The 25,746-nt window shown below is 45.4% G+C and overlaps 2 protein-coding genes across 3 annotated transcripts in view; one reads left to right on the top strand and one right to left on the bottom strand.

The window, feature by feature from the left end:
- LOC125723039 (signal transducer and activator of transcription 4-like) overlaps positions 1-25,746 on the top strand; it is a 340,474-nt gene that overhangs the window by 118,518 nt on the left and 196,210 nt on the right. The gene's annotated exons all lie outside the window — the stretch shown is intronic.
- LOC125722244 (aryl hydrocarbon receptor-like) overlaps positions 2,867-25,746 on the bottom strand; it is a 41,590-nt gene continuing 18,710 nt past the window's right edge. Inside the window, exons 3-11 of the mRNA XM_048998471.1 lie at positions 13,120-13,241; positions 11,192-11,281; positions 10,391-10,511; positions 10,156-10,298; positions 9,201-9,403; positions 9,006-9,115; positions 8,128-8,269; positions 6,278-8,036; positions 2,867-5,584 (exon numbers count right to left, since the gene is read on the bottom strand). Of these exons, the coding sequence (XP_048854428.1) occupies positions 5,477-5,584; positions 6,278-8,036; positions 8,128-8,269; positions 9,006-9,115; positions 9,201-9,403; positions 10,156-10,298; positions 10,391-10,511; positions 11,192-11,281; positions 13,120-13,241 (2,798 nt within the window). The 3' untranslated portion in view covers positions 2,867-5,476. The remainder of the gene's footprint in view (positions 5,585-6,277; positions 8,037-8,127; positions 8,270-9,005; positions 9,116-9,200; positions 9,404-10,155; positions 10,299-10,390; positions 10,512-11,191; positions 11,282-13,119; positions 13,242-25,746) is intronic.

The following is a 25,746-nucleotide window of genomic DNA, read 5'->3' as shown; positions in this document are numbered from 1 at the left end:
AAAAAAAAACAGCTGCGACAGGAGACAGCTACGGTAAGCGCAAAGCCACACTCAGCGTTTCAGTGTTCCTTTCCTGTTTTGTTCAGTCATATATGTATCACTTTGCCTCAGTTAAGTGCAAGCTTAAAAATATTTAGCAGACTATGCATATTTCTATCCGTCTGGATGGGGTGCGTGTCCGTTACAGGACACTGAAAGTAACCAAGCAAAATATAAGAGTTTTTGCATTTTTAGTTTTTTCATAGCAGTCACTGATTTTTATAAAATAACCTGGAAACCAGTCCCCATAAGGGAAAAAAACTGGTTATTTATCACGTTATGGGGACATTGTGTCCCCATAAGGATAGGTATACCCACTCTCACACACACACACACACACACACACGCACGTCGGGTAGACATATCTTTATGGGGATCGGTCATTCATTTCTATGAGAAAAATGCTAACGCTAACTATGACAACCTTAATCCGACCCAACCCCAACCATAACCATAAGTAACCAAACAAAATACAAGAGTTTTTGCATTTTTACTTTTTCAATTGCAGTCACAGATCTTTGTGGGAACCTTAAAAATGGTCCCCACAGCGTAAAAAACAGGTTTTTATTACATTATGGTGGACATTTGGTCCCCACAATGCAATATAAACTTAATCCACACACACACACACACACACTCTCACACACACACACACACAATGTTGGCATACTTAACTACTTAAACGTAGTCCCATTCACGACACCCTTAACCCCTACCCTGCCCTAACCTTAACCATAAGTAATCAAACAAAATACGAGACCTCTGGCATTTTTACTTTTTTGTTTCAAAATTAAGGAAGTTTCAGGTTTTACCACACCAAAGGTGTTCTATGCAACATCCCCCCACATACACACACATTATGTGCCATAATGAAAGATTAGTTAAGCCCACTTTAGGGGAGACACAATTCAAACTCTCAACCCTGGAGGTGTGAGGTAATACTGCTGCGTACTGAGTCCTCCTCATGGCCAATGAATATCTGAAATGTCTCATTAACGCTCCCTTCACCATGTATTAAGATCAATGCTGGACCCTCTGAGCGATCCCCTTCCATACCGGCATTAGTGGATCACAGAAAAATCCTATTAGCTATGAGTTTTTTTGTCTCCGTTTGGGATTAACCGTTAAAAATGTTCTGGGCTTTGATATAATATGTAACACCTCTGTTGTTGTTTCACCTGGGTTCGAGCATGGTTTGTTTATAACACTCTGGTTAACCTGCCCGTGGGCTCAAAAATTGTAAATAGATTTCAGGCTCACTTGTCTGAATACTGTCAAGTTCAGTCCACCACCATACTCCAGAAAAATATTTATCAACAGAAGTTCTTTAACAGACCAGGTTCTGGTTTGCATTTGGATTTGTACACAGTGCTGTCTACGCCTGCGGTTTCACTTCTCAGAAATGAGGCAAAGAGAAATTGAGATGAAACATTTTTTTCGCTTTGTCCCTGGATGCACCAGACAGCTAAATGAATACTGGTGTTTGTTTAGGCACAGACACAATCATTTAGTGCAAATTGTTTGTCATGCTTCAATATTTCACCTGTATTATTAAAGCCCTTTCAAATTACTACAATGTCAGGGGTTCAAATAGTGTTTCAGCAGCTTAACCATTATTGTTGTCATTAGTATCATTCGAAGTACGGTAACAAGAACATTATTTCCTATTTTGATGGTGTCCAGGACAACTTAAAGACGTCTAGTCTTTAGGCATAGGCAGTTATATGGCTTGCTGTTCCTGGGCGAACCATAATCCCCATAAGACATAACTATATCTGCGAAATGAGATTTTAAAAACATTCAGAATGGTTTGGCTTCTTTCCATCCCCTTTCCAGAGTTAACAAATGTATCACTTGAGTGAAATAACAACAACCTTCCTTGAAATCGTGAAATCTGGATTTCTGAATAATTTTCTTGAGTTAATTTTATATTCAAGTAAAGCCAAAATGTTTTTCTGAATGGACCGCTGCCATTTCTAAGACAAACACAGACTACCAATTGTTTTTTTCCCTTTTTTCTTGTCTAGTAAACGATGACCATTTTAGCAAACTTCCTGCGATGCATTCTTACTGAATGAAGTAAAGTTTCCCCTGCTATTCTTAGACCTGGCTGGAAATATGCAGGGTTACAAAAATAATGCCATTAAGTGAAGCAGAAAGAAGATGTTCTGAGGCGCATTATGCTTGTCCTGACTTGACACTGAGGAGAGTCCTGGAATTACCAATGGACATGGCGTCCGAGTCAGAGACAGGGAAGAGTGATATGTAAGTGAAAGAAATCTAGTGACCGACAGACTGTTGGTGTCACATGAAACAGAACTGTTCAATATCAGCTAAAGAGAAAGGTTTGCTTTGGCAGGTTATTGCAAGCAGGGCTAATACCCATAAGAAAAGCCCCGTTTTGACAATAATTAGCTGATATGTGGGTTTAACTAAGGACACTTAAAGAAAAGACGTAAATGAAAGTCTTGGCCCAAATGTTGCTGTGTCATACCAGCTGGATTACTTTGAATACACTTCCGAAGATTATCATTTTCAAGTACTGTGGAGAAGTGGTTGGAGGAGGGATGTATGATACATATTTGTAAGTGCCCTTCTCTTTTCAGTTTTAATGGTGAATTTCTTTGGAAAGACACGTGCCCCCTTGTGGTTACAAATATTTTAACTATAAAAATGTTGCTTTCACGTCAAAAATAAGAACTGTAATACAAGCGAAAAGGCCTTGTGCCAGTAATGACTGTTTCTTTATGCGTAGTTACCCTACATGTAGACACCAATGTAAGGTTGAAATGCAGGACAGTTTAATAATGTGACGCACATGGAAGTGTAAATGTTTAAGGGTATTTTATTAGAATTCTGCCATTCCATCATTTGTGCATTCTTTGGGAAATCAGCAAGGCACAATTACTGGTCAAACGTGCGTAAAGACAAAAACATCTTGATAATACAGAAAAGTATAATAATAATAATAATAATAATAATAATAATACAGAAACTACCAAAGAGGCATAGGGTAATGTTTAACACATTGCACAAAACAGAATACAACTTGCAATACATACCGAATTATCCAAAATATATGAAGAATACATTTTGTCACTGATAACCTACATTTCAAGCAGTGGTGTAGAAAATGCACAACATAGTATAAAGCAGGGCTTTTACAAAACCACGATACTAAAACGATACAAACAAGACACTGTACATAATATACTTATACTGTTTATTGACCAAAGGCATGGCCACATACTGTGATCGCTAATCAAACTAGCAGGACAGTGTGATGTAAGTGAAGAGAGACGTGCAGGTGCACGGCGGCCAAGGACAAGTAACGGCACGCGCGCGTCCCCCCACGGTGATGCACACGCGCTGCGGTGGCCGCACGAAATTTCTGCAGACTTCACGCCAACGTTTATCAGTATAGTTTAAAACCAGAGGAGAATGAGATGAAACCGAAAATGAGGTGTGTGGATGTTTCCAAAACAAAATAAAATATGTGATTCAGCAAACGAAATTTTCAACAAACGAAACTTTCCAGCTAATTAAAGAGAAATAGGGTATATAAAGTTTTGAATGTCCATGCGTAGGTTTGAAAATCGATATAACATGTTTAAAAGATTAAGCGAACCAGAAAAATAAACAGGACATGTAATATAAGGTATATATGTTAACTTTAAGCCTTTTAGTTAATCACGACTGTACTGTACATGTTGTTTGTCTGCAATGTCTCCACATAAATGTGCGTAAATGTTCCTGCATTATCTTTTAACGTATATATATTTTTACGTTTACTGCGGTAAGCTTGTGCCATTCCTGCGACACAGTGTGACAGACTCATTGCAATCACAAAAAAATCAGATAGCTGCCATATTACTTCCTTGTCTTCACTGCAAGGCACGGTGGGCGTCCCTTCACAACAAAAATAATAACAAGAACAGCATGCAAATAAAATAAAACTACAGAAGAAGAAAAAAAATATTTCTCTGCTTTAGAGAGAGAAAAGTAACCAAGAGCACGTGCGTTTACATGTAATCTACCTGGAGAGTCCCGTTTAATCAGCAGCCGAACTACTTACGGTGAAAACTACAAAAATGCGTTAAAGTCTATGTCTCATTTATCTCTATAACCTATTTAATAATAAACACAGAATATGGCATATGGCAGAATAGGCCCTTTAATCGCAGCGACGGCATCAAATCTGCATATGGATTCAGGGATTCCCGACTCGAACAAACTGGTCAGTCATGTTTCAGCGTAAACTCACATCGAATAAAATAAATGCACACAACATATTCACTTTTAGTATACGTATTTACAAAATACACATTGTGGTGGTAAGGGACTGCATAATTGCCTGCGCTTTTCTCGAAAAGACCGCGGCATTGCGCGTCCCGATCCGGTGGCCATTTGTTGTACGACTGCATGTGGAAATTACTTAAACTATAAGTGCGCGGAGTAATCAGGCTCTGTGCTGAATGATGAATTCCTGCATTGAAGGGTGACTGCCAAAAAAACATGTTAGTTCCCAGCAGACTCTGCCATGAGTGTAAACAGTGTTCAGCTTGTAGTAAGGGCTAGTGTGAAGCGGAGGGGAACAAGCCTACAATGATTAAGAGCCACGATATTTTGCATATTGCTTCATTGTCTGTTCAGTATCTTATTCTATTGACTGCTTGCCAAGTTACATATCTATACATCTTCTACATACATGTTCTGTGCACTTGTTTCCAACATCATCCATCTCCTCAGGTTCTCTTACCAACAGAAGCACACGCAGAGACGAAAGCAGCATCCGTGGAGGACAAAACCAGACATAAAGGAATTCTTTAAATGGCTCAATGGCAACAACACGACAAAACAAAACTGCATAAATATTTCATCGTAACATTCTGAATAAATTTAATCTTATTTCAACAAAGAGAAGAAAAATTGGATAGGAGGATCATAACAGATAACAGCCACTACATATTTTTGTGTAAATGAAAGATTTTTTTTTCTTTTTTTAAATGTTGTGTAAAATATAGTACAAATACTATGATGCGTCACAGCTTTTGACTGTTAGATAAGACCAAGACAGTTGGATTCCTTTCACATTCCGGCTGTGTGTAGAGAGAATTTAAGTGTGTATTCAGAAACTCAGTGTGGTCTCATTCCCTCGGTAGATTCTATTTGTAAAATCTGAGAGATTGCACCCGTCCCCCTTACTGACATGTCCACAGAGTCTCAGTAAGGGCTGCTGTAAAGCTGGGGATCAAGCAGGAATAACAGAAAACAGAGCTGAAAGGTCCCAACGTGATGCCGTTGGAAGGTATGGTGTGCCAGGTGGTGCAGGCGATCACGCCGAGGTGTGAACCGTAGACTGTTAAAAATAAGGAGATGGATGTCCATGAAAGGCACCCAGGACATGTTTGTTTCTCTCAGGCACGGACACCCCCCGTTAGAAGTCACAGCAATTGGTTGGATTTCTCTCGGATAAAAGATGAGTCCCATTTGTAATAGCAGGGAAGGCAAAAGTTGCATTTTCTCCTGTCAAACTGCCTGGTACCTGTGAAAGACATTGAGAAGAATAACAAGATGAAGGCACAGAGCTCTGTGATGAAAAATATCTCAACAACCCATGAATGAAACAGCTGGGACCTGGATTGTCAAAGCCATTCCAGATAATAGAAGAGATGGAAATATCATCTAATTCATTCAGGTGTCTGTCCTGCTTTTAAATAAATGCATTTGTCCAAAGATCCAAAGCCTGAATTTTCAGTCAGTCAATATGAACGTCGCAATAGGAGGTCTTATATATATTATTTTATTTCATTATTTTAATTGGGGTTTCTGGAATGGATTAAGTTAATTTACATTAGATCTTATTGGGAAATATGACTTGGACCTCAACCAAATCAACTAGACCAGCCTTCAGGAACAAATTAAGTTTGTGTTCTATTCTACCACTCTACTTAGCCAATGAAGTCTGATTCTTGTTCTAAGTCAATCAAGCTCACACTTCTAGATGTTTTTCCTGTTACTGCTTGAACAAAATAGCAGTAGAAAGTGAATAGAATTTTTAGAAAATCAATGTTTTTGGCAAATCACTGTTTAATTTCATCACGGGGTGTATATAAAGCTTTGAACACTGGTAAACTAAGAGCAAAACTGAAATGTCAGGTCATGACAGTATACACCCAAGCTGAATGCACATGGCGTCTTTCCCCTGAACAACACTATGCATGGGGGGCATGATTACCTCTGTCTGGTTGAGGTACTGCTGCTGGGCCTGGAGGCCCTCCGGGGTGAAGCCAGTGGTCATCTTGCACGGCAGGCCAGTGATGATGGCATCATCCTGCACCACCCTGACTGCATCAACCCTGGGTCCATCCTTGCTGCTCTGGAAGAGGCACGAGGTTGGTACTATAGTCTGGCCATGCTGAAGTGCCACCTTCTGTGATGATAAGAGTCCTGTGTGATTGAAGTGTGTTCCATTGATGGGTGGCAGTGAGATGCCTTCAAACATGCAGCTCTTGTTTGCCTGGGGCGTGAGGTCTGCCTGCCCCAGCTGGGAACAGTATGGTGTGCTAGACATGGTGGACAGGCTGGGTGTGAGCCTGCAGCTGGTGGCACAGGCTTGTGTATTTGGTGATGAGAGGACCCTGTGAGCACTCCCCTGGAAAGTGGCATTCTGGCCATAGAAGTTGGGTAGACTTTGGTGTCCATTCTGCATGGCTCGGGGAAGTTGCTTTTGATGCTGCCAAGCTTGCAGTCTCTGAGTTTGGCTGGTCTGGGTCTGAGGTGGAAAATGCCTTTGAAAGGAGATGGCAGCTGATGGACTCACATTATCAGTGTAGACTTCTGTCAGACTGCCTGTAAAGTTAGTTTTAGGGATGGAAGGGCTCCACTCCCTCTCCTGATTGGAGGACATGGGAGTGGAAACATCAGTGCTATTCTGTTGCTGGAACACTATTGGGTGGTCCATCATTGAGGGCTGCATATGGTTGTGAAATGGCTGAACTGTGCCATTTAGGTACACATTACGAGCTGGCTGCAGAGGTCCTTGAGAGTACGGTTCCAGGCCATTCTGCTTGATGAGAGTAAAACCAGCCTCCGGACTGGGAAGGCCATAGTTCTGCCTGTGGTCACAAGATTCAAAGTCATTGCCACTAAAACCATTCTGGAAAGTGACTTTTGGTGCATCCCAAACTTTAGTGAACACTCTTTCTGGTTGTGTCTGCTGCGTGGGATTGTTCAGCCCATAAAGCAGGAGATCCTCCAAGCTGAGACCTGAGCTTTCTGTTCCTACCAGGTTCTGACTAGTCACACTCATCAAATCATTCTGACTGATAATAGGTGCATTGTCGGATAGCACTGTATCCTGAAGCTCTAGCCCTTGCAGGCACTGTGATGTTTCAACAAAAGCATTGGAGTGGGATTGCTCAGTGCTATACTGGCTGTCTGCTTTGCCCATGAAAAAGGCATCCTCTACATATGAGAGAATGTCATCAGTAAGAATGCTGTCAAGCTCCACAGGCTCATTACTGTTGCTGATGTTCATTTTTAGTAAAGCACTCTCCCATTCCTCCAATTCTTCTGCATCCACTTCCAGATCCCTGAGGGCATCATAGTCTTCCAAGATGTGTTCCAGAGTCTCCTTCATGGCTTTAGCTGGCACTTCTTTCTTGACTCTGCTGTCCAGCGTTGGGGTGCCAAAATGACAGTGGTTGCTTGGGACATTGAGCACGGCATGGCTATCCATGAAGATTTGGTCCATGGATATCTGAGGGTCAGGCTGCGGGAGGTATGCTGACTGATCCTGTTTTAGCATCAACCCCAGAAGTGAGCTGGGATCCACGCCTTGTGCATCAGACATATTCTGGATCTTCGTAGTCTCAGCGTTAATATCTGGTATGTCTAATGTTGGCCCGGTCTCGTACAGGACCGCCTCGCCCGTAGCAAGGTTGAAGGGAAGCTGCATCTTCCTCTGTCTGAAGTGTTCCTCTCCCTCTTTGTTTCTGTGAAGAGAGCCAGAAGTCATCATAGGAAGCTAGGGTGGTTGGGTGGTTGTCTCAGGATTTGGGAGAGTGTAGGCTACCGGGTACTTACGTCAAGGCTCTCTGACTTGCCACAATGAAATCAGGCCGACCACTTTTGAACACAAGCCGTGCATTTGCCTGAACCCAGACCCAGCCCTCTGTCTTAGTCAGCAGCCGGAAGACCGTGAGGCCGCTCTCGCCGGTTTTTATCACTGAGGAACAAGAAGGACACAGTCAGGTTTGGACACCTTATTAATTATCAGGATTGGACACCTTAATGTACCTTAAAAGGAAAAAAAACAGTCAAAAATCAGCCAGAAAATGGGATCTCACCCGAGTGTCTTAAGTTAAGGAGACACATACAGTGAGGGAAATAATTATTTGACCCCATGCTAAATTCTTAAGTTGACCCATTAATAAAGAAATGAGAAGTCTTTAATTTCACTGGTATGTTTATTTAAACAGCAAAAGATAGATTATCAACAAGAAAAAATCATTATATAACAGTTACAAACCAGTTTGTCATTTATCTAGGGAAATAAGTATTTGATCCCCTACAAGCCAGCAAGAAATTAGGTCAAGTATATGTGCACTAACAGAGCACAAGTAGTACTTAATTAAGTATTAACAGATACCAAGCCACCATTGTCATTTAATGGCATTACTTTGTTAAATAGTATTCTTGGGTCACTAACCTGTCTACATCTTCAACCTTATCACTACGGGAAATACCAAAGAGACATCTAAGGACACCAGAGAAAAGATTGTTGACCTCACTGTAAGTATAGCAACTTAACTAATTCAAACATCTAAAGTCTATCACCCAAAATTATTTCAGTGAGGTATATAACCAGAGTCATGGCTGATCCCTGTTTTCCTTGACAGTACCAGCTGCGTCTGGCTTTATCTTTTACTAGACATGCAAATGAACAGCGTGTGAACACTTACTTCTGATATGGTTGTCTGCACAGTGCATCATGTCTGCTGCGTGTATAAACTGGTAGCCAGATCCCCTCATTGTCAGCTCAATCTCGTTATATCCCAGAACCACCTTCCCCCTGCAAGAAGATGCACACTATTTGAGCTGGGAGAGGGGCCCCATTAATCCTCACTAATAACAGCATGGTCAAGTGTCAGTATTACCTGGTGTCAATCCCTATGGGTGTAAAGTCCAGCTTGTGCTTGGTCTGGAAGATCAGTGTCTTGATCCGGATGTCCATGATGGAGGGCGGTTGCAGTGGGGTGGCAATGGTGAACAGAGCTAGCTGGGGGTGAGCTTTGGTCCCATCCTCGGCCACCTTGTTCTGCCCATGTAGGTATTTCAGACGACCCTGGAAGTTCAGGGCCTGGATGGAGGACAGAGCAGCAGGAGTAGCTTGAGTCAGTGCCACACTTCTGGCACTGAGATACAGGGATGTAAAGAAAACATGCTTCTCGGCATCGCTGTGGAGTCTTTTTCCACTTCTACCAAGACCTTTTTTTAAATTACAACAAATTCAATTATAGTGCGGCCATTTCAAGGCATTTTTTAAAGAAACGAATCCAGTAGTTCAAACGGGGTACTCTAAACAGATTCTGTTAGCTCTGAAAATAAATGCGTGTGATAAACATATTCTAGTTTGTCCATTTGGCCTTAACTAAACACCATCATGACTGACACTGTCAGGCTTTCATGACCCACTAGAGTCATAAGAATAAATGAACAGACATTTGGTGACTGTAACCATTCAAAACAACATTTTCTATGAGAAACATCATTGATCAGAAGAATCGATAAATGCTGGCCAAGGTCATTTATCCTATTATAAGTAATGGCTAAAAACCTTTGTTCCAAAGAATCCTTAGTTTAGGAAAGTCCTGCTGAAGTTGAGTTTACAGGGATAACCTGGGTAGCCAGTAACCACAATGAAACTTTCTGACCCACAGCATCAAGATCTCAAGCAATGGCTTGGAAGAAGTTTGACATGACCAGCCTGCTACACAGACCTCTCTTGCCCATATGACTCACACACTTCAAGTGTTTCCTTCCAGTTAATAGCTCAAGGGCTCAAAGACCCATGCCGACATAAGGTGATGTGCAGTAGATACTGGCGGTTACCAGGAAGCCGGAGGAGTTGTCCAAGAGACAGCGGAAGCGGCACACAAAACTTCTCTCCAGGAAGGAGGAGTTCTCCGGGGGGATGCGGTGAGGGTCGTAGGTGATGACACTGCCGGTGGTCACTGCGCCACCACTATGTGTGCCTGGCAATTGGTGAATAACAGGGAGACCACAGCCATCAGCAAACTGGTAGTCTGTAACAGAAGCATTTGCATTGAGACTGAAGACTACACACCTTCCCCATCGCCTTCTTCACCAAAATGAGTGGGATTAAGGGCGAAGTGCAGCTGACTTTTAAACATGGCCCGGTCGTCCGTGTGGATCAATTCGAATACACTCTGGTGGATCACGTCCGACTACAAAACAGGAAAAAGGGAGTTAAGCAAACAGATGCAGAGATGACACAAACCCCTTTTGGACCTGATATTCTATTTTTCTCAGTTTCATTGTGAAAAATAAATAGTCCATCAGTCTCATACGAAAGCACAGCTACGTGGAGGTTGGCATTTTATTATCATTCGTAATGTTTTCCTGAGCATTTTGGCATTGTAATGTTTTCGTGAGCATTGGGACTTGGCCGTATGCCCTTCTCTACAGAGGCAGTAGGTTTGAGGCTGACAGATATCAGTTCCAAGTCCAGGTGAAGTGGAGCTGGGTGCTGCTTAATTCAGTATCAAGGTGATCAGCGTAAATTTTGAGGGTAATACTGATTTCTAAATGTGTGTCCTCACAGGATTGCAAGAGACTGACACAGCAAATGGAGCATATGTGCACAAAGCGGGATGAATTACATCACTAATGACAAAAGCTGTGAAACACAGCTAAAAAAAGGCAGTGAAACCATGTAATTCAGGCTCTGATATTTTCTGCAAGCGGAAAAAATTTATCTGGTTCTGTGAAACATTTCAGTCAGCACTTTCTCATCGTATGTTTAGGTAACGTGCAGGCAAGTCTGAGGCGCCACAGAGGTGCCAAGTCAAATCTCATCCGGTGCAGAAAGGCTGAGATAAGGATAGGATAGGATGGTGACATTCACCTGCAGGAAACCCAGATAGTCATGGATGGTGGGGGAGGCGTAGAAGACAGATCCCTCTGAGGTGACCACCAGGACGAAGCCATTCAGTGCCTGTTGGGGGAAGGGCCATGACTGTTATGGTCATGTGACACACATAGACTCACATAATGGTGCACACACATATACTCATGCTTATACTATGTGGATATGCATAAATACTCAAACACAGGGTCTTATGCAAGCTTGCATACAGACAGCACACGTGCATCTATCCCTGAGGAGTCACACCCACAAACACAGTGAAAACACACAGTAGAAGACACATTTATACATTCCCACACATCCAAACATACGTGCGTTGAATTATAGACTAAGGTACACAGGGCACAAAAAGGCTACTTTTCATGTGTTTGAGGGATTACGGTGAGTCGTGAAAGGTGTCTAACAGATAAAGCATGGCTTTTGCAGAGTAAACATTGCATAACAGCACCATGTTTCCAAACAGGTCATGCATTGTTCCCTGTGACAAGAGCAGCAGGACCAAGCTGTCAGGGCGGCCCTGTTGGGCCTATTGTTTGCATTTCCCTCTGTTTTCCTCACATGTACACTGGGTTTTCTTGTGAACTCTTCGTTTCCATTACCGCATGCATTGCGATCATCTGGCTCCCACCAGAAACCTCACTCTCATGTTTTGATCATTCTGCTGACCTTGTTTGCCCAAAGCCTGAGTAAGTGTGGCACACTCTGAGCCAGCTGTGAGGAAAACAGGCACCCCATCTGTGACTGTGATGGGTACCATCCTACCTAGCAAAACAGGACTACTTTGACTTTAAGTCATTATCAGTTTTGCTTTGAAGAGACCCTTTTGGGTTGTTCCTGGTCATGTAACACCGATCACCGAAAAAAGCAGAGAGGGTGGTTACCAGCCAGCTGAGAGCCTCTAAGTGTTACGAGAAGTAGAGCCAGCCAAAAAGTGGGTGTCATTTAGCTGCCTGTTTGACTGGCATGGCAACAGTGTGACTTGTCATCATGAGAGAGCTGGCGAATGCTCTCCAGACCCCAATGCTCAGTTACCATGGCATTGTGCTGACATGTTTGAGTCAGGTGTGTTTATTCAGGTGGCAATCTCACGGATATTACAAAAGTAACTTTGCTAATCTTCGGGATCAGTGTACTCAGTATTATGTGAGCCGCTTCCAGAATTATGACATCTCTTCAATAGGTTCAGCTTTAAAACCCTGTGTCCAAAACATGTCTTTAAATTCCTGACCTGCACATGAGGTAGCTACGCCAGTGTGGAGATACACATGAGGAGCCTGTTGCGTATTAAAAAGTCAGAGGAGGAAACACTGGGGCTTTGGAATCCCAAGACTCAGCTTCGGTCATCTAGCTGCTACACGCTTCGCCCAAAACCACCAACAGGTCTCTTTAAATGTAAGGACACTAAACAGGGCTGGAGATCTTTTTTCTTAGCTTTTGTGTATTTGTCTCCATCTTCCTGATACTGCAACTAATATCAACAGTGGGTGCTCCTTCTATGCCCTGCGAGTTTGGTTTTTGGGGCTTTAGACAGACCACAATACAAGCATACAGCATGTGCTTCTGTAGAAAGCAGATTGGGATGGCTGCTACTGGCAGAATGTCACAGTGGTTAATTATCGACCACCGAAAACTCCACAAAGCCACAAGGCTATGCAGCTTGTTAATATTCCTATAAGTCTTTTCTGCTGAGTTCTCTTTGGATCTGCAGTGACTGAATTTAAAGGCCACGTTTGTATGCTGTACATTAACTGCTCTACTCAGATGTCTGTTTGCACTTCTGAAAGAAAAAACAGACTCAAACAGATTAGATCACATGCTTTGGGCCAGCCAGTCATCTGTGAGTACAAAGGAGCAGGCCAGGGAGGCTGGAATCCATTGGCTAGCAGACTGATGACTCCACCACCCACCTGGAGCAGGAAGTCCCCTTCCGAGAAACTGATTGCGCTGGTGGCGGGAACATTCATTCCGTTAGATCCGGAAGATGAGGGCTTGTCTACTGGCCAGCTAATGCTGCCATTCTTCATGGTCGCTGCAGGGAGGTAAAGAGACAACGTCACCAACAGAGCATGTGAATGAAAGTAGGCTGCTAGGGAACACACAACCTCTCTCACATGGCCCAAATAACAGACACTCTTTCCCATTACCCATGGAGCCCTGGCCTGCTGCTGCGATCCTCTCATGCGATTGTCATTGGAAACAGGGAGAGACTTGAAAGCAATCTGAGATGGGTTTATACGATTACAGGAAAGAGACTTGTGTCCTTTTTTACCCTGGCCCTCCTTCTGTTGTTTTTCCATCCCTGTTCATCCTCAAAGGGAACCGGAACGTACCAGGATTAAGGAAAGCTAAGCAAAAACAACTGGGAGGACATGGTGCGGTGTTCTGCAGAGCGAGACCAGGATCTGGATTGCTCCAGATGTCATTCCCAGAATGGCCTTGTGAAAAAGGCCCCATGCGTGATGCAGAGCAGTGGTTTTCGTGACAAACCCGCTGACCTGCCACAAGGAAACCAGCCAGGAGGATGCTGCCGCTGATAAGTTTACAGTATGGCAAATGATGGCTCCATTCCCTAGCTGTGATTTTATACTTTTCCAGTGGACCTGCTATTATTAACACAAACACAACCAGTCACACATCCACTTGACAAACCACACTGAGGCAACATTCACAGATCTTGTGCAAATCCTTTTCTCTTTAGCGAAATGTAACACAAGAACAAAAACTGTGTTTATTTGCTTGCACAAATGGTTTTCCAGTCATCCTGTCTTAGGTTGTAAAATATGGAGACCAGAGGTATATTTCATGGGCATAACTTTATCCCTCACAATTTGGATGAAATGGCTTTTCATGTCTCGGAAGATTAATTATCACAAAATATTAATTCAGGCAAAATGTCATAGGGTATGATCAGAGATCACAGTGGGACACAATGGAGAAAACCCCACTGATCCACACTTGGGCACATTTGAGGTGGGAGAGGTCCTTTCGTAGAACCAGAGTCCAGGAACAACCTCTAGAGGACAGGATTCGGACACAAAACTGCTATTGATGCAAAAGACTTCTGACCAAACAAAGTGCCTTTAGTCAAAGAGTATAAAAGCTAAGATAAAAACAAGCTAAGGTTTCCACCGATGGGTCACGCAGGCTGTGACCCAATTAGGGTTGCCACATGTCCCAGTTTTCCTGGGAATATTCTCTTTTTTGAGCAGTTGTCCCAGAAAATTATTATTCTTTCCTTGGACATGAATTGTTCTGGATTTTTGTGAAAATTGTCATTTAAAATTTTGTAAATAAAACCTCACTTACCTCTACCTCTATTCTTTTTTCTTCCTGGTTATGTTTATACATCCAATTATGTGTCTGTAAATGGTTAAAAACAGGTACAACACACCCAGGTTCAAGTCTTTGCCTGGGTTACATGTGTGTGGAGTTTGCATGTTCTCACCATGTCGTCGTGGGGTTTCCTCCGGGTACTCCGGTTTCCCACCACAGTCCAAAAACATGCTGAGGCTAATTGGAGTTGCTAAATTGCCCGTCGGCGTGCATGTGTGAGTGAATGTTGTGTGAGTGTGCCCTGCGGTGGGCTGGCCCCCCATCCTGGGTTGTTCCCTGCCTCGTGCCCATTGCTTCTGGGATAGGCTCCGGACCCCCCGCGACCCAATAGGATAAGCGGTTTGGAAAATGGATGGATGGATGGAGGTACAACACAGTGAATGACTGGCCATGTCTATATTTTGTTTGATTGGTAGCAAAAATAGAAAATCTTACCTTATTGCTGTAACTGTGGCAGCTGTCGTTCTGCCATGTGTATTCATGTCCATGACCCACGGAAACTATAAATTGCTAGCTAGTAGTAATGTTAGTTTAAAAAGACTTTCTATTTATTTTGTCAGTGCTGTGAAACGGGGGGAGTGATGGGCGATATTTTGATATTGACAAAACAATATTGGATGAGCCACCAGCATAAAAGAAAACGCGATTTACAATGTATAACTCAGTGTTCCATGTCCCACTCTCGCAGTGTGGGGAAACAATAAAAAAGGCCAATAGGATATTGGGTTACATCTCTAGGTGTGTGGAGTTTAAGTCAAGGGAGGTGATGCTACGATTATATAATTCCTTGGTAAGACCCCACCTAGAATATTGTGTGCAGGTTTGGCCACCATACCTTAAGAAGGACATTGCTGCCTTGGAAAGGGTGCAACGTAGGGCGACGAGAATGATTCCTGGTCTTAGAGGAATGTCTTATGAGGAGAGGTTAGCTGAGCTGAATCTGTTTAGCTTTGAGCAAAGGAGACTAAGGGGGGACATGATCTAAGTATATAAGATTCTAACAGGTCTGGATGCTGTTCACCCAAATGGCTATTTTAATATTAATCCAAATCCTAGAACTCGTGGCCATATGTGGAAATTAGCGGGAGAACATTTTAAAATGAATCTGAGGAAGCACTTGTTTACACAAAGTGTAGTTAGAGTATGGAATAGTCTTCCTGCTAGTGCAGCGCAAGCTAAAACCCTGGGTTCCTTTAAATCAGAGCTAAATAAGATTTTAACAACTCTGAGCTATTAAAGTTCTCCCTAAATGAGCTTGATGGGTCGAATGGCCTCTTCTCGTTTGTAAATTTCTTATGTTCTTATGAGTGGGCAAAAAGAGAAAATTTTAGTGAAATGGGCTCAATCAAGGAGGCGTGGGGGGTATTCAACAAAGCAGAATTTCCCAGTTAGCTGGATAACTTAAGCCAAATATGAAGATTGTCTAATAGGAGCAGAGGTAAGCGACCTTCCTATTGGACAACCTTCACATCTGGTTTAAATTACTAGATTAATGAAAAACATACAGCATTGTGGAATACACCCCCCCCCCTTCTCCGCCACTTGTGTATTCCAGTGTCCCAGGTTTTCACAAACCAAAGGTGGCAACCCTAGACCTAGTACACAGGTGCAGCTTTGTCAGCACAACTGGGTTTCTAGGCAACGCTGTGCTAATTCTGGAGTGCTAGCTGCTTATTAGACCCTGAATCACACAGAGAAGAACAGAAAAAGAAGCATCTAGCAAATTCCCATGGCACACAGATATTTACCCCTGATTTTTGGGGGGGGGGGGGGGGGGGGCGGAAACAAAAGCCAAAAAGCCCTTTACTTAAAGAGAAATCTGGCTACTGATGTCATTTTCTGGGTTGACATTAATACAGGTGTGTAAAAATCAGCATGGGTTACTGCTGGCAAGTGCCATGCTGCTCAAAAATATCTCAATGATCCCTGTTGGGGACCTCAAACAACGTGTCTAAGGTGCTGCAGATGCCACATAGGTCTATGTGGGTCTTTCAAGGGTTTTGTTGGCTTTGTATGAGCTCTCTGGATATCTCTGCATCTCTGGTAGCCTGTCTTGGACTGTAAGCTCAACCTTAGCAGCTAGAAGACAAAGGCAAGAAGGCTGCAGTGAAGGTGCCGCATAAGGACTGCCGTGTTGTCTAGGGCTTTGTGGAGAGGTCCTGTGATACATCCCGCTAGTACGGTGCTCCTTGGGCACAACTGAAAGTCTTCTCACATCACTGGGAGCCACGGCATCTCCATTTGAGAGTGTATGAGTGAGCATGTGACTTACAAACCACACCAGCTTAGCCTAGCCTTGGCTAGCAGGCTACTGGACAGTGGTCTAGCCTGGCATAGTCCCACCCAGCCCAGGTCTATACAGTGGATTCCAGGCCTTTGTTAGTTTAATGCTAACCCATGGCTGCCAGGCCCCTCAGAACCTTTTTGCTTTGTTTTCCTGCAGGCTAAATCTTAGCTCTATAGTTACACTTAAGCTTCAAATGGCTTCTGGCAAGTCTGGCATTAGCTGTCACATTTACAGCTACCCCTAGCATGAAATGGGAAATTTTTGTACTGTACTTGGCTAAATTTCATCACAGTACTAAACTTCTACATCGCTGGTAGTGACCCCCAGCCCATGGAGTCCCCTGAGAGTAACACAGGTTTGACGGTTACTATAATTGCTGTTGGGGGGCTGCCTCCCTGAGCACTGGAAAGTGAGGTGGGTGGGGTGAGGGGAGACATGCAGATGAAGCCTGGTCCACACAGGCAGTATACTGTCATCGCTTTATCTGTCCGTGAAAATTAAAGGCACACAGAAACAAGGCAGGGGGAGGGGGTTTCTGTTGTTTTGCAATGCCATGCAGCAGAATGATGATGAAACGCTCAGGTCAGCACTCTAATCTGGGTGAAGGGTTGCTCTGCGTCAGGCAGGGCGGCAGCTCCATTCCACGGACCCTGACAAACAGGGTTCAACCACTGCAGACGAAGGAGGCTATTTCCATGACATCCTGCAAATGAGGGACCGGACCAGGTAAACAACAAACAAGGCTTTGTTTACTGTGCTCTTGGAGCGGCAAAAGGAACCACAAAGTCAAGGCACACCGAGCATTTTGCACTTGGATATCTGCGACCTGCTTTTCCTGCAAACATAGTCCAAAGCTTTTCAAAGGTACTGGATTGGGAAATGCACAGATGAACTATATTTAATCAGTATCACAAGGCGAGTTCCTCACCTGGTACATAAGGAAGGCCCGACGGGCAGGCGCTCCACTCATGCGGACACAGTAGCACTTACATTTTCCTATATAGCAGACACTTTTATCCAAAGCAAAGTGCATTTGAGAGAGCAGGGTGAGCCAGTCCCTGAAGCAATATGGGTATAGGGGCCAATGGTGAAATGACTGCTGATCACATCATTGCCAGCTGACGGCCCGTGTGATCTTGGCATGGTAATCTCTCTGGGCGTTGCATAGTGCCCAAGCTTGTTCAGGCCCATTGGCAGGACTCTGGGGATGCTCGCTTGGATTCCTTTAGGATCCGTCACGTATGGTGACACTACACTGCACCCTCATGGACGTGGCTCACCTCCCTTGTTGTCGCCTGGCCCATGGGTGGCATCCTCTCCCGATGAGACTTGGTTAAAGCTCCTTGAAAGCCCCCCTAACCATGGTGGGAACCTGGGGTAGGCTCTGTGGTGCTGGCAGAAAGCCAGGTTTCTGACATACAGACAGCCCTCACAGCCCTAACCGAGACACCCTCCACCCTGTTAATGAACAGAAGTGAAAGAATGAAAAACACAACCTGTTTCCTGTGATACAGCATGTAGGAAAAGGCCTGGGTTTGTGACAGTGTGTGTGGGGGGTGGGCGGGTTGGGTGCTAGGTAGACTCAGCCCGGCCCCCAAACTTCCTCAGGACCCTCTGGTGAATCACATGACCGGGCTCCCATAGAGCCCCAGCCCATTCCCAGCTGACACATCATTTCCCAGAGCAGCTGAGAGGCCGTGATTCACAGCAGGCCGATGATAGAGGCGGGCTCGTGGGACGGGGCACTCTGTTCTCATTGGCTGATTTAGGACCATCGCGTGTGGAATGGGCCTACATGCTCATGCACCTGAACTCCATTATTAAACACCTTGGAGTGCTTCCCAGTTTCGTTGAGCTCTGACAGGGGTTCTCCCGGCCTCCACAAGGCCCTCCAGCAAAGTGAGCTGGGGTCCTTGGCAGCTGGCCTGGGAGACTGGGCCGAGCCGAATGGCATTGCCAGGTCATCGGGGAGACTGGCAGTCCCTAGCCGCTTCCAAACGATAAATGCCACCAGAAAAGTTTTGAATAATTCAGCCTGCAAGCTTTTTCCACTCGGGCAGTTTTTATAAAAGCTTCACAATTCTCATGAGACTCCGAAGCACGTCACAGAGAAAACCAGGACCATTGAGTTATTTTATTCCTAACATGCATTCAAAACAACAGTCAACCTCAGGCTCGATTTCCGTTTTTCATTAAGCTGTTAATATAATAAGCTTAATCTATCCATCCATCTTCTATACTGCTTGTCTAGTACAGGGTCACAGTCATTTAAATTAATAATGTACATTATGTGCAAATCATGTTTCCAGTGGGCTCACAGAGTTATGTAAGGACACATGTGATACTGATCATATGACCCGTGGGAGAGAACAGTCATATAATTATTTGCATGGAGAGCAAGTTTCCTTGGATCATGTCTCATTAAGCCAGTTGCTCTCTCGTACTTTGCCGTTTGTGAGAGTAAGTGGACAGGTCTGGTTCTGGGGCTGTGATCCCACCCTTGACTGTGGAGAAGCCTGGGAACAGTGCTGCTTTTAATTCTGACACTGCCAAACAGACTTTAATCCCACACCACACACTTTATGACTCTAATTAGAAACAGTGGCAGCAGTGGGACCCAGTTGCCTATAAATGCAGAGGACACACCCCCCTCAGCCACAGACACACCCACGAGGATCACACACTGCTCCCCATCGCACCCCCGCTGGTTACTAATGCTCACAGAACCTGACGCTCAATGGTTCCTTTGTTTCTATGGCAGTGTCATCATGGACCCCCCCCCCCCCCTCCACCAGAGAGCAAGTCCGGACCTGAAGACTGTCTACGTCTGAGGGGTGGAGTGCACACTATCTGCATTTCCACATCTGCACTTTCCACTCTGAGCCCAGCCCAGAGTCTGGCTCACTCTGCACTGGGGCGGCTTTGTTTCAGGGTAATGCCAGGCTTTGGCTTGCTATTTTTAGCACTGCACATTCCCCTGCCATTACAGGGACTAACTACAGTCAGATAGTGAGACATGCCCACACTTCCAAGACCCTTTCAGCCCCCCCTACACTCACAAAGTAAAACATACCCACATTTCTGAGCTCCTTTCACCCCCTGCAGTTAGAAAATGAGACATGCCCACATTTCCAAGACTCTTTCACCCCCTCTACAGTCATAAAGTGTAAAGTGCCCTTTCAACCTCTGAAGTTTCATATACTGGACATGACTGGGGTGTACTGAATAACCAGCTGCTACATGGATGCACACACATGCTGGTTTTTGTGTTCTACTGTATTCACAGGTGACGTATGTGTGGCATTGGGCATTTCAGTTGTGATTGGAAACGGGCAGGTCAGTGCACCAATGACATTGTGAAGCACCAAATGCCTCTCAGACCTATTCCCAGAAGCTTCTGTGGGGCAGCAGGCCTGGCGCCTCAGGATACATAAGATATCTGAGGAATGTAGATTCGTGGGAGAGGGTCATACGGGCGAAGGATGAGTCAAAAGAAATAGATGAAGCAAAAATATTAACAAAAAAAAAACTAAAGTTTCTACAGGCAGAAGCAGAAAGGCAGCCCAGGTGCCTGTTCTGCCCTGACTGACCGCGTATCACAACTCAGAGGGAAGCATGGCAGATCTAGGATGGGAGGTTCCCTGTGAGGTCAGGGGCGGGAGGCCAGGGGCAGTACGGATTTTCGTTTTAGGCAGTGACTCCTGTCTGGGATACACAAGAGTAAAAGCGAACAAAAAGCTGGAAAAAGTAAAACTGGATGGAGAGGAGCTCCTCCCCAGGGCAGGCAGAGTCGAGCTGTGATACGGAGGGCAGCTGGGAAAGGAGAGGAGGCCGTTAAACTTCACCCTAAAGAAAGCCTTTGAAAACCGCCCTGTGCTGCTTTTGGGCCACTCAGAACATGTAGATAGTGCCAGATGACTAAGTATCATCCAGTCCCTCCAATTAAGAGAAGGCCTGTTTTCCTGCATCTTCCCTGCTTTGCCTGTGACAGGTGACCCAACAGAGTGCCAATTTGCAGGACACAGGATGTCCTGGTCACCCCGCTATGTTTGCCTGATGCTCGGCTATAAATGCTGATGTGCTGCACAGCTAAACAATGCTTAGTTCTTCCCTTGAAGAGTAATGTAATACAGCACAAATCAGATCACAAACGTAGGCGGCACAGTTATGCAGGGTTTTGCCCTGTTGGGGAACACACCCAGCCCAACTTTGGTCTGGTTCCCTTCAGTTTCCCTTCCTCTTGTCTCTGCTGCTGTTTCTTTTAGCTGTCTGCTGACTGACACATGGGCCATTGTGAGCTCTCACATTCCAGTTCCCAGACCTCGCCTTCCTGTTTCTGAGCCAAAACCACTTTGTGTCCGGCATTGGCTTTGACACGACCACGCCATCGACTGGAAGGGCACAGAAACAGCACCCGGAACAAGAGGTGACTGGTGATATGCCGATCAGAAGCTAGGGATTTACACCACCAGACAAAAGTCACCATCTGCAACCAAGACGCAGAAACCCCCATCCTGCATCCAATATCACAAGCTGGCAGGGTGTGGGTTTGGGAAGCCTGGCGCAGGACTCAATGACCCAACTCATAGAGGCTTTTGTTCTACAATCAGCTGCACTTCTTCCGTGGCTGGCAGCAGCGGGCCTGTGTAGTACCTTTACCATCTGCCTCTGTGGCTCTCTGTGACTCGGCTCGACATGAGCAGACATAAACGAGAGCAGAGGCTGCTCCTGTCAAATATGGGAATGTTTCTCAGAGAAACGTCAGCACAGAAATGTTATCAGTATCCAGCATTTACCTGCTTGTCCTCGATAAGCCTCAGCCTCACACTCTACTGCCGTACTGAGCTGCACTGGCCTCTTGCCATTGTTTTGGACTCTAAATCGCCATACAACACGCCAGTGTTTGTGCTGAGCTTTGACTCCTCATTTCTGTCCTCCCTCACATGTAAAAATGACTGCTCTTCCTCCGCTCTCTGTCTTACATCTTCCTTTTGCATCCCTCATACCCCATCCATTGAGAAAGAGAGAATGAGACAGAGAGAGAGGAAGAGAGCGGGAGAGAGTGGACAGAGATCTTTATGGGCATTCAGACCGAATTTACCAAGAAGAGTCACCCACTTTTCCAGCAGCCATTTTGAGTCATAACGCTCTTCAGTTAAAGCATATTTATCTCATTTCTAAAGTAAGGAGGCAGAATCCATGAAGCATAACAGGCTGTATTTACGCTGTGAGGTATCCTGTCCTCCCCCACCCCCCAACTGACAGTGAGCAGCTTTGTTTAGTCTGGGGAAAACCCCCATCTACTTTCCGGGGCCGCGGTGATCATGAGGGCGGCCCTCTTTTGTGACAAGAAGGGTGGCGTGGGGGGTGAAAATGACAGCCGAGACCTGCTGGCCCAGGTCTTACCCCCCCAACCGTGGACAGAACCGCAGTCAGCATGCAGTAATTTCCTGATCCTGGCACAGGCGGGTAAGGGAGACCCTAACCGCAGCCCAGTGTGCACACAGGTAAAGTCATGCCAAACGAGTCTCTGGCACGGGACGTCAACCACTAGCTCAACCCCCACAAAAACAAGGTCTGTTTCAGGCTCCTGGTCGACTCACAGCAAACATGGCAGCTGAAGCTGAGTGCGGCTCCGTAATGAGAAGCAGGCTGTCTCACACCAACCACCCTGCATCTCCCTCACCACTTATTTTACTCCATATTTCAGGCCTTACGTCTTCATTTTTATTTTCCACTCACTTTGCCAGTAACACCCCCCCCCCAAAAAAAAAAAATCCCCCAATTTAGGACATTCTCACCGAAGGTACCCTACAGGGTTAGTGGGGGGGGGGAGACCACATTCAAGCCCAGACCATCATAACCTCATAAAAAGGCAGCATAGCACGGGAAACGGGCTGTGCTTTATATGAAACCAGGGATTAATGCAGAACCTTCACTGAGATGCATTCACAAGAAATACAACAGACAGATGAAAGCATGCACACACACACACACACACACACACACACACACACACACACACACACACACACACACACACAGGTTTGTAATTATATCTTTGTGGGCACTCTCCATCCATTTCTATGGGGAAAACTCTAACATGAAAACGTTATCCCCTACCCAGCCCTAACCTTACCCATAAGTAATCAAACAAACCACGAGACTTTTGGTATTTTAACTTTTTTGATTGCATTCACAGATCTTTGTGGGGACCCAAAAAATTGTCCCCACAATGTCAAAAAACAGATTTTTATTACGTTGTGGGGGACATTTGGTCCCCATAAAGTTATATAAACCTAATCCATGCAACAAACACGCACATACAAACACATACAGATGCACACATGCACGTACACACCTTGTTCAGACACTTTCTACCTTTCAGTTGTTTCCAGTGAAATCACACCCCTTTTCCTCAGGTGGAGATCAGAGCTGTGAAATCCTATAAAAATAATCTTGGTGAGTGTTTGGTAAAATGTATATGTATGCATCCTGCGTGATGCTTCTGGTGAAATGCTAATCACTGACCTCCTTGACCGTGGTCCATTTGCTTGAATACCTGCTCACTTGGCCATGCCTCCCACCACAGAAGCCAAACTGACGAATGTGTATGCAGGGTGCTGTCCTACAGAGTGGGCCAGCAAAATATCAAAGCACATCTAGCAGCCTTGAGTTCCCAGAAGCAGGCTAAAGCTGGCAGACTTGGTGTTTTGAAATCTAACTACAGCCATGGGGGCGGGGGGGCAGGGGGGGTGTTAGATGACTCCCCCCTCTAGGCTTTTGAACGCCTAACCCTCCTCACTCTCACTCCCATCCTCCATTATTTGTCAATACAACATAGAGTCACGTTCGGCACCGATCTTTCTGGAAGCTAAGTGTTTTTTTCACCGAGGAAACATGAGCCAAGTTAGCCGTTCAGGGTGCAACTGGTTACCAGCCCTGCCCTCAAACCATTACACAATTGGAATATAAATAGACTCTCACAGGATAACACTTATAAACAGCACAGAGGGCCTCCTCATGCTCTTACAGGAACATAGTTGCACAGTCAAACATCATTCTCATCCATACTTGGCCTTTCGGGGGTCTGATATATAGCTTAGACTGAACGCTTGACTTGGGTGAGAGACAGGGCCTTCCCGGAAGGCTTTGCTTGATCCTGTCAAAGAGAAGATTTGCACTTCAACTACAAGAACGAACACCAAATTTCTTAAGGCATGTGGGGAAGTATGATGTCTGTTTTTCAAGTTTTGGCCTCACGCTTCTTGTCAAGGCATAGTGAGCTCCTCATGCCTCTAACTTTTGTCAAAATGAATTGCTCATACTGTCAGCTTGGGAGGGGTTCTGAGGACATGCACGCGATGTAGCGGGCGCCTCCTGATGATGTCACGCATGGCATGAAGCATGCAGATGCTCATGTCTGTCTGCCAGATCGCTTCCCAACCACACCTGCCTCCGTGAGCCCGCTGACCCGCCAGACCGCAGTCTGGGTGTGGGGTGGTCAATGAGAGACTGCCATTGTCTGCCAACGAAAGCGGCACGTGGCAGATGTCACCTCAGCCAACCCTGCGGTGAAGAACGAGAAATGGAGGGCATGAGACTGTGGGCACAGGTAGGCTGGGACTCCCCCATTATGTGGATAGTGGGCTGGTCCACATGCTATCCAGCATGCCCCTCTCCTCTCTGTGGGAGGGGAGGGGGAGGGCACATCCTCTTACCTCAGGGGAACAGCAGCATCCAGTTGCAGAGAGGAAACACGCTGATAGCGTTTCACCTGCAGAGGGCGCTGCTGCTTGAATATCTGCTCACTCCCCCCCATCTCCCTCTCACCGCCCCCCCCCCCCCCATCACAGTTCAACCCTAAGCCCGAAAGTGGACAGAAAATGGTGAGGTGACACACAACTGAATGGTCTGCAGAAAGTACCAGAGTACCTCCGACAGACAGGCTTTGAGGCTGACAGGAACATCGGGCTCCACATACCGGCCTCAGGAATCATCAGGTGCTGCTTGATCCCCATGGCTGACTGTGGCCACGGTGGCCAATCCCCAACACTGAGCAGGGGGTGAGGGCAAGGCACAGCAGGGCCCCTCCCACTGAGGCTGAGCTACACGGAGCGGGAATAACAGGGTGAGTCAGAGCGCAAAGCTGTCACATCACGCCTCCAGGGCTTAAGCTCTGAATGGAGACCGGCCCCACATGTGCTGCCCTTGTTTACATGGCACCTCCGGGTCCTGCGGTCGCCCGCTGAACGTGTGTGTGTGCGCGTGTGTGCGTGCATGAGGAGCAGGCATGCCCTGCATCTCCAAAGGGCTGCGGAATGGCCCAGGAAGCGCGACATGTGGATAAACCGTGACGTATATACATCAGCTCAGCTGGTTTGAATGAGCCCCCTTATACTCACAAGGGCCATAAAGCCGGGCCATGTCCCCCTCAACGCAGGATAGAGGGTCAGTTGCTTGTGAGGCACATTCCAAACACCAAGAACTACAACCTACACTAAGCATTTCAGAGCACTGCATAAGGTGCTGCCTCTTGAATTGTGAAGGTCAAGGTTCAAGTCCAAGGATGGCTACATTATTTTTGGGCACAGTATAGCACAGTGGGTTAGGCCCATAGCTGTAAGGTTGCCAAAGCAGAGTAGCTCCATCTCAGCCGAGCCCATGGAAGGGCCCTTAACCCTCTGGGGTTGAGTGCGCCGGTGGCGACATAGCGTACTTTTCGCATCTATTTCAGTTTATATCTCGCTGAAATTGGAAAAAAAAAATGCTGGTTAAATCCGTGTTCTGTCTTTTCAAAACATAAATTGTTGGAAGTATTAAAGTTTTTAAAATTAGGTTAAATCAGCAAAAAAGTAAAGCATGTCACCTTTCTTTGTTTTACCTGCATCGGGGGTGTGTAGTGCCTTCCCTT

The sequence above is a fragment of the Brienomyrus brachyistius genome, chromosome 1 (assembly GCF_023856365.1).
Source record: "Brienomyrus brachyistius isolate T26 chromosome 1, BBRACH_0.4, whole genome shotgun sequence".
Classification (NCBI taxonomy): Eukaryota; Metazoa; Chordata; class Actinopteri; order Osteoglossiformes; family Mormyridae; genus Brienomyrus; species Brienomyrus brachyistius.
Note: the sequence above shows the minus strand (reverse complement) of the source record. Positions and strands in the feature narration are given on the sequence as shown.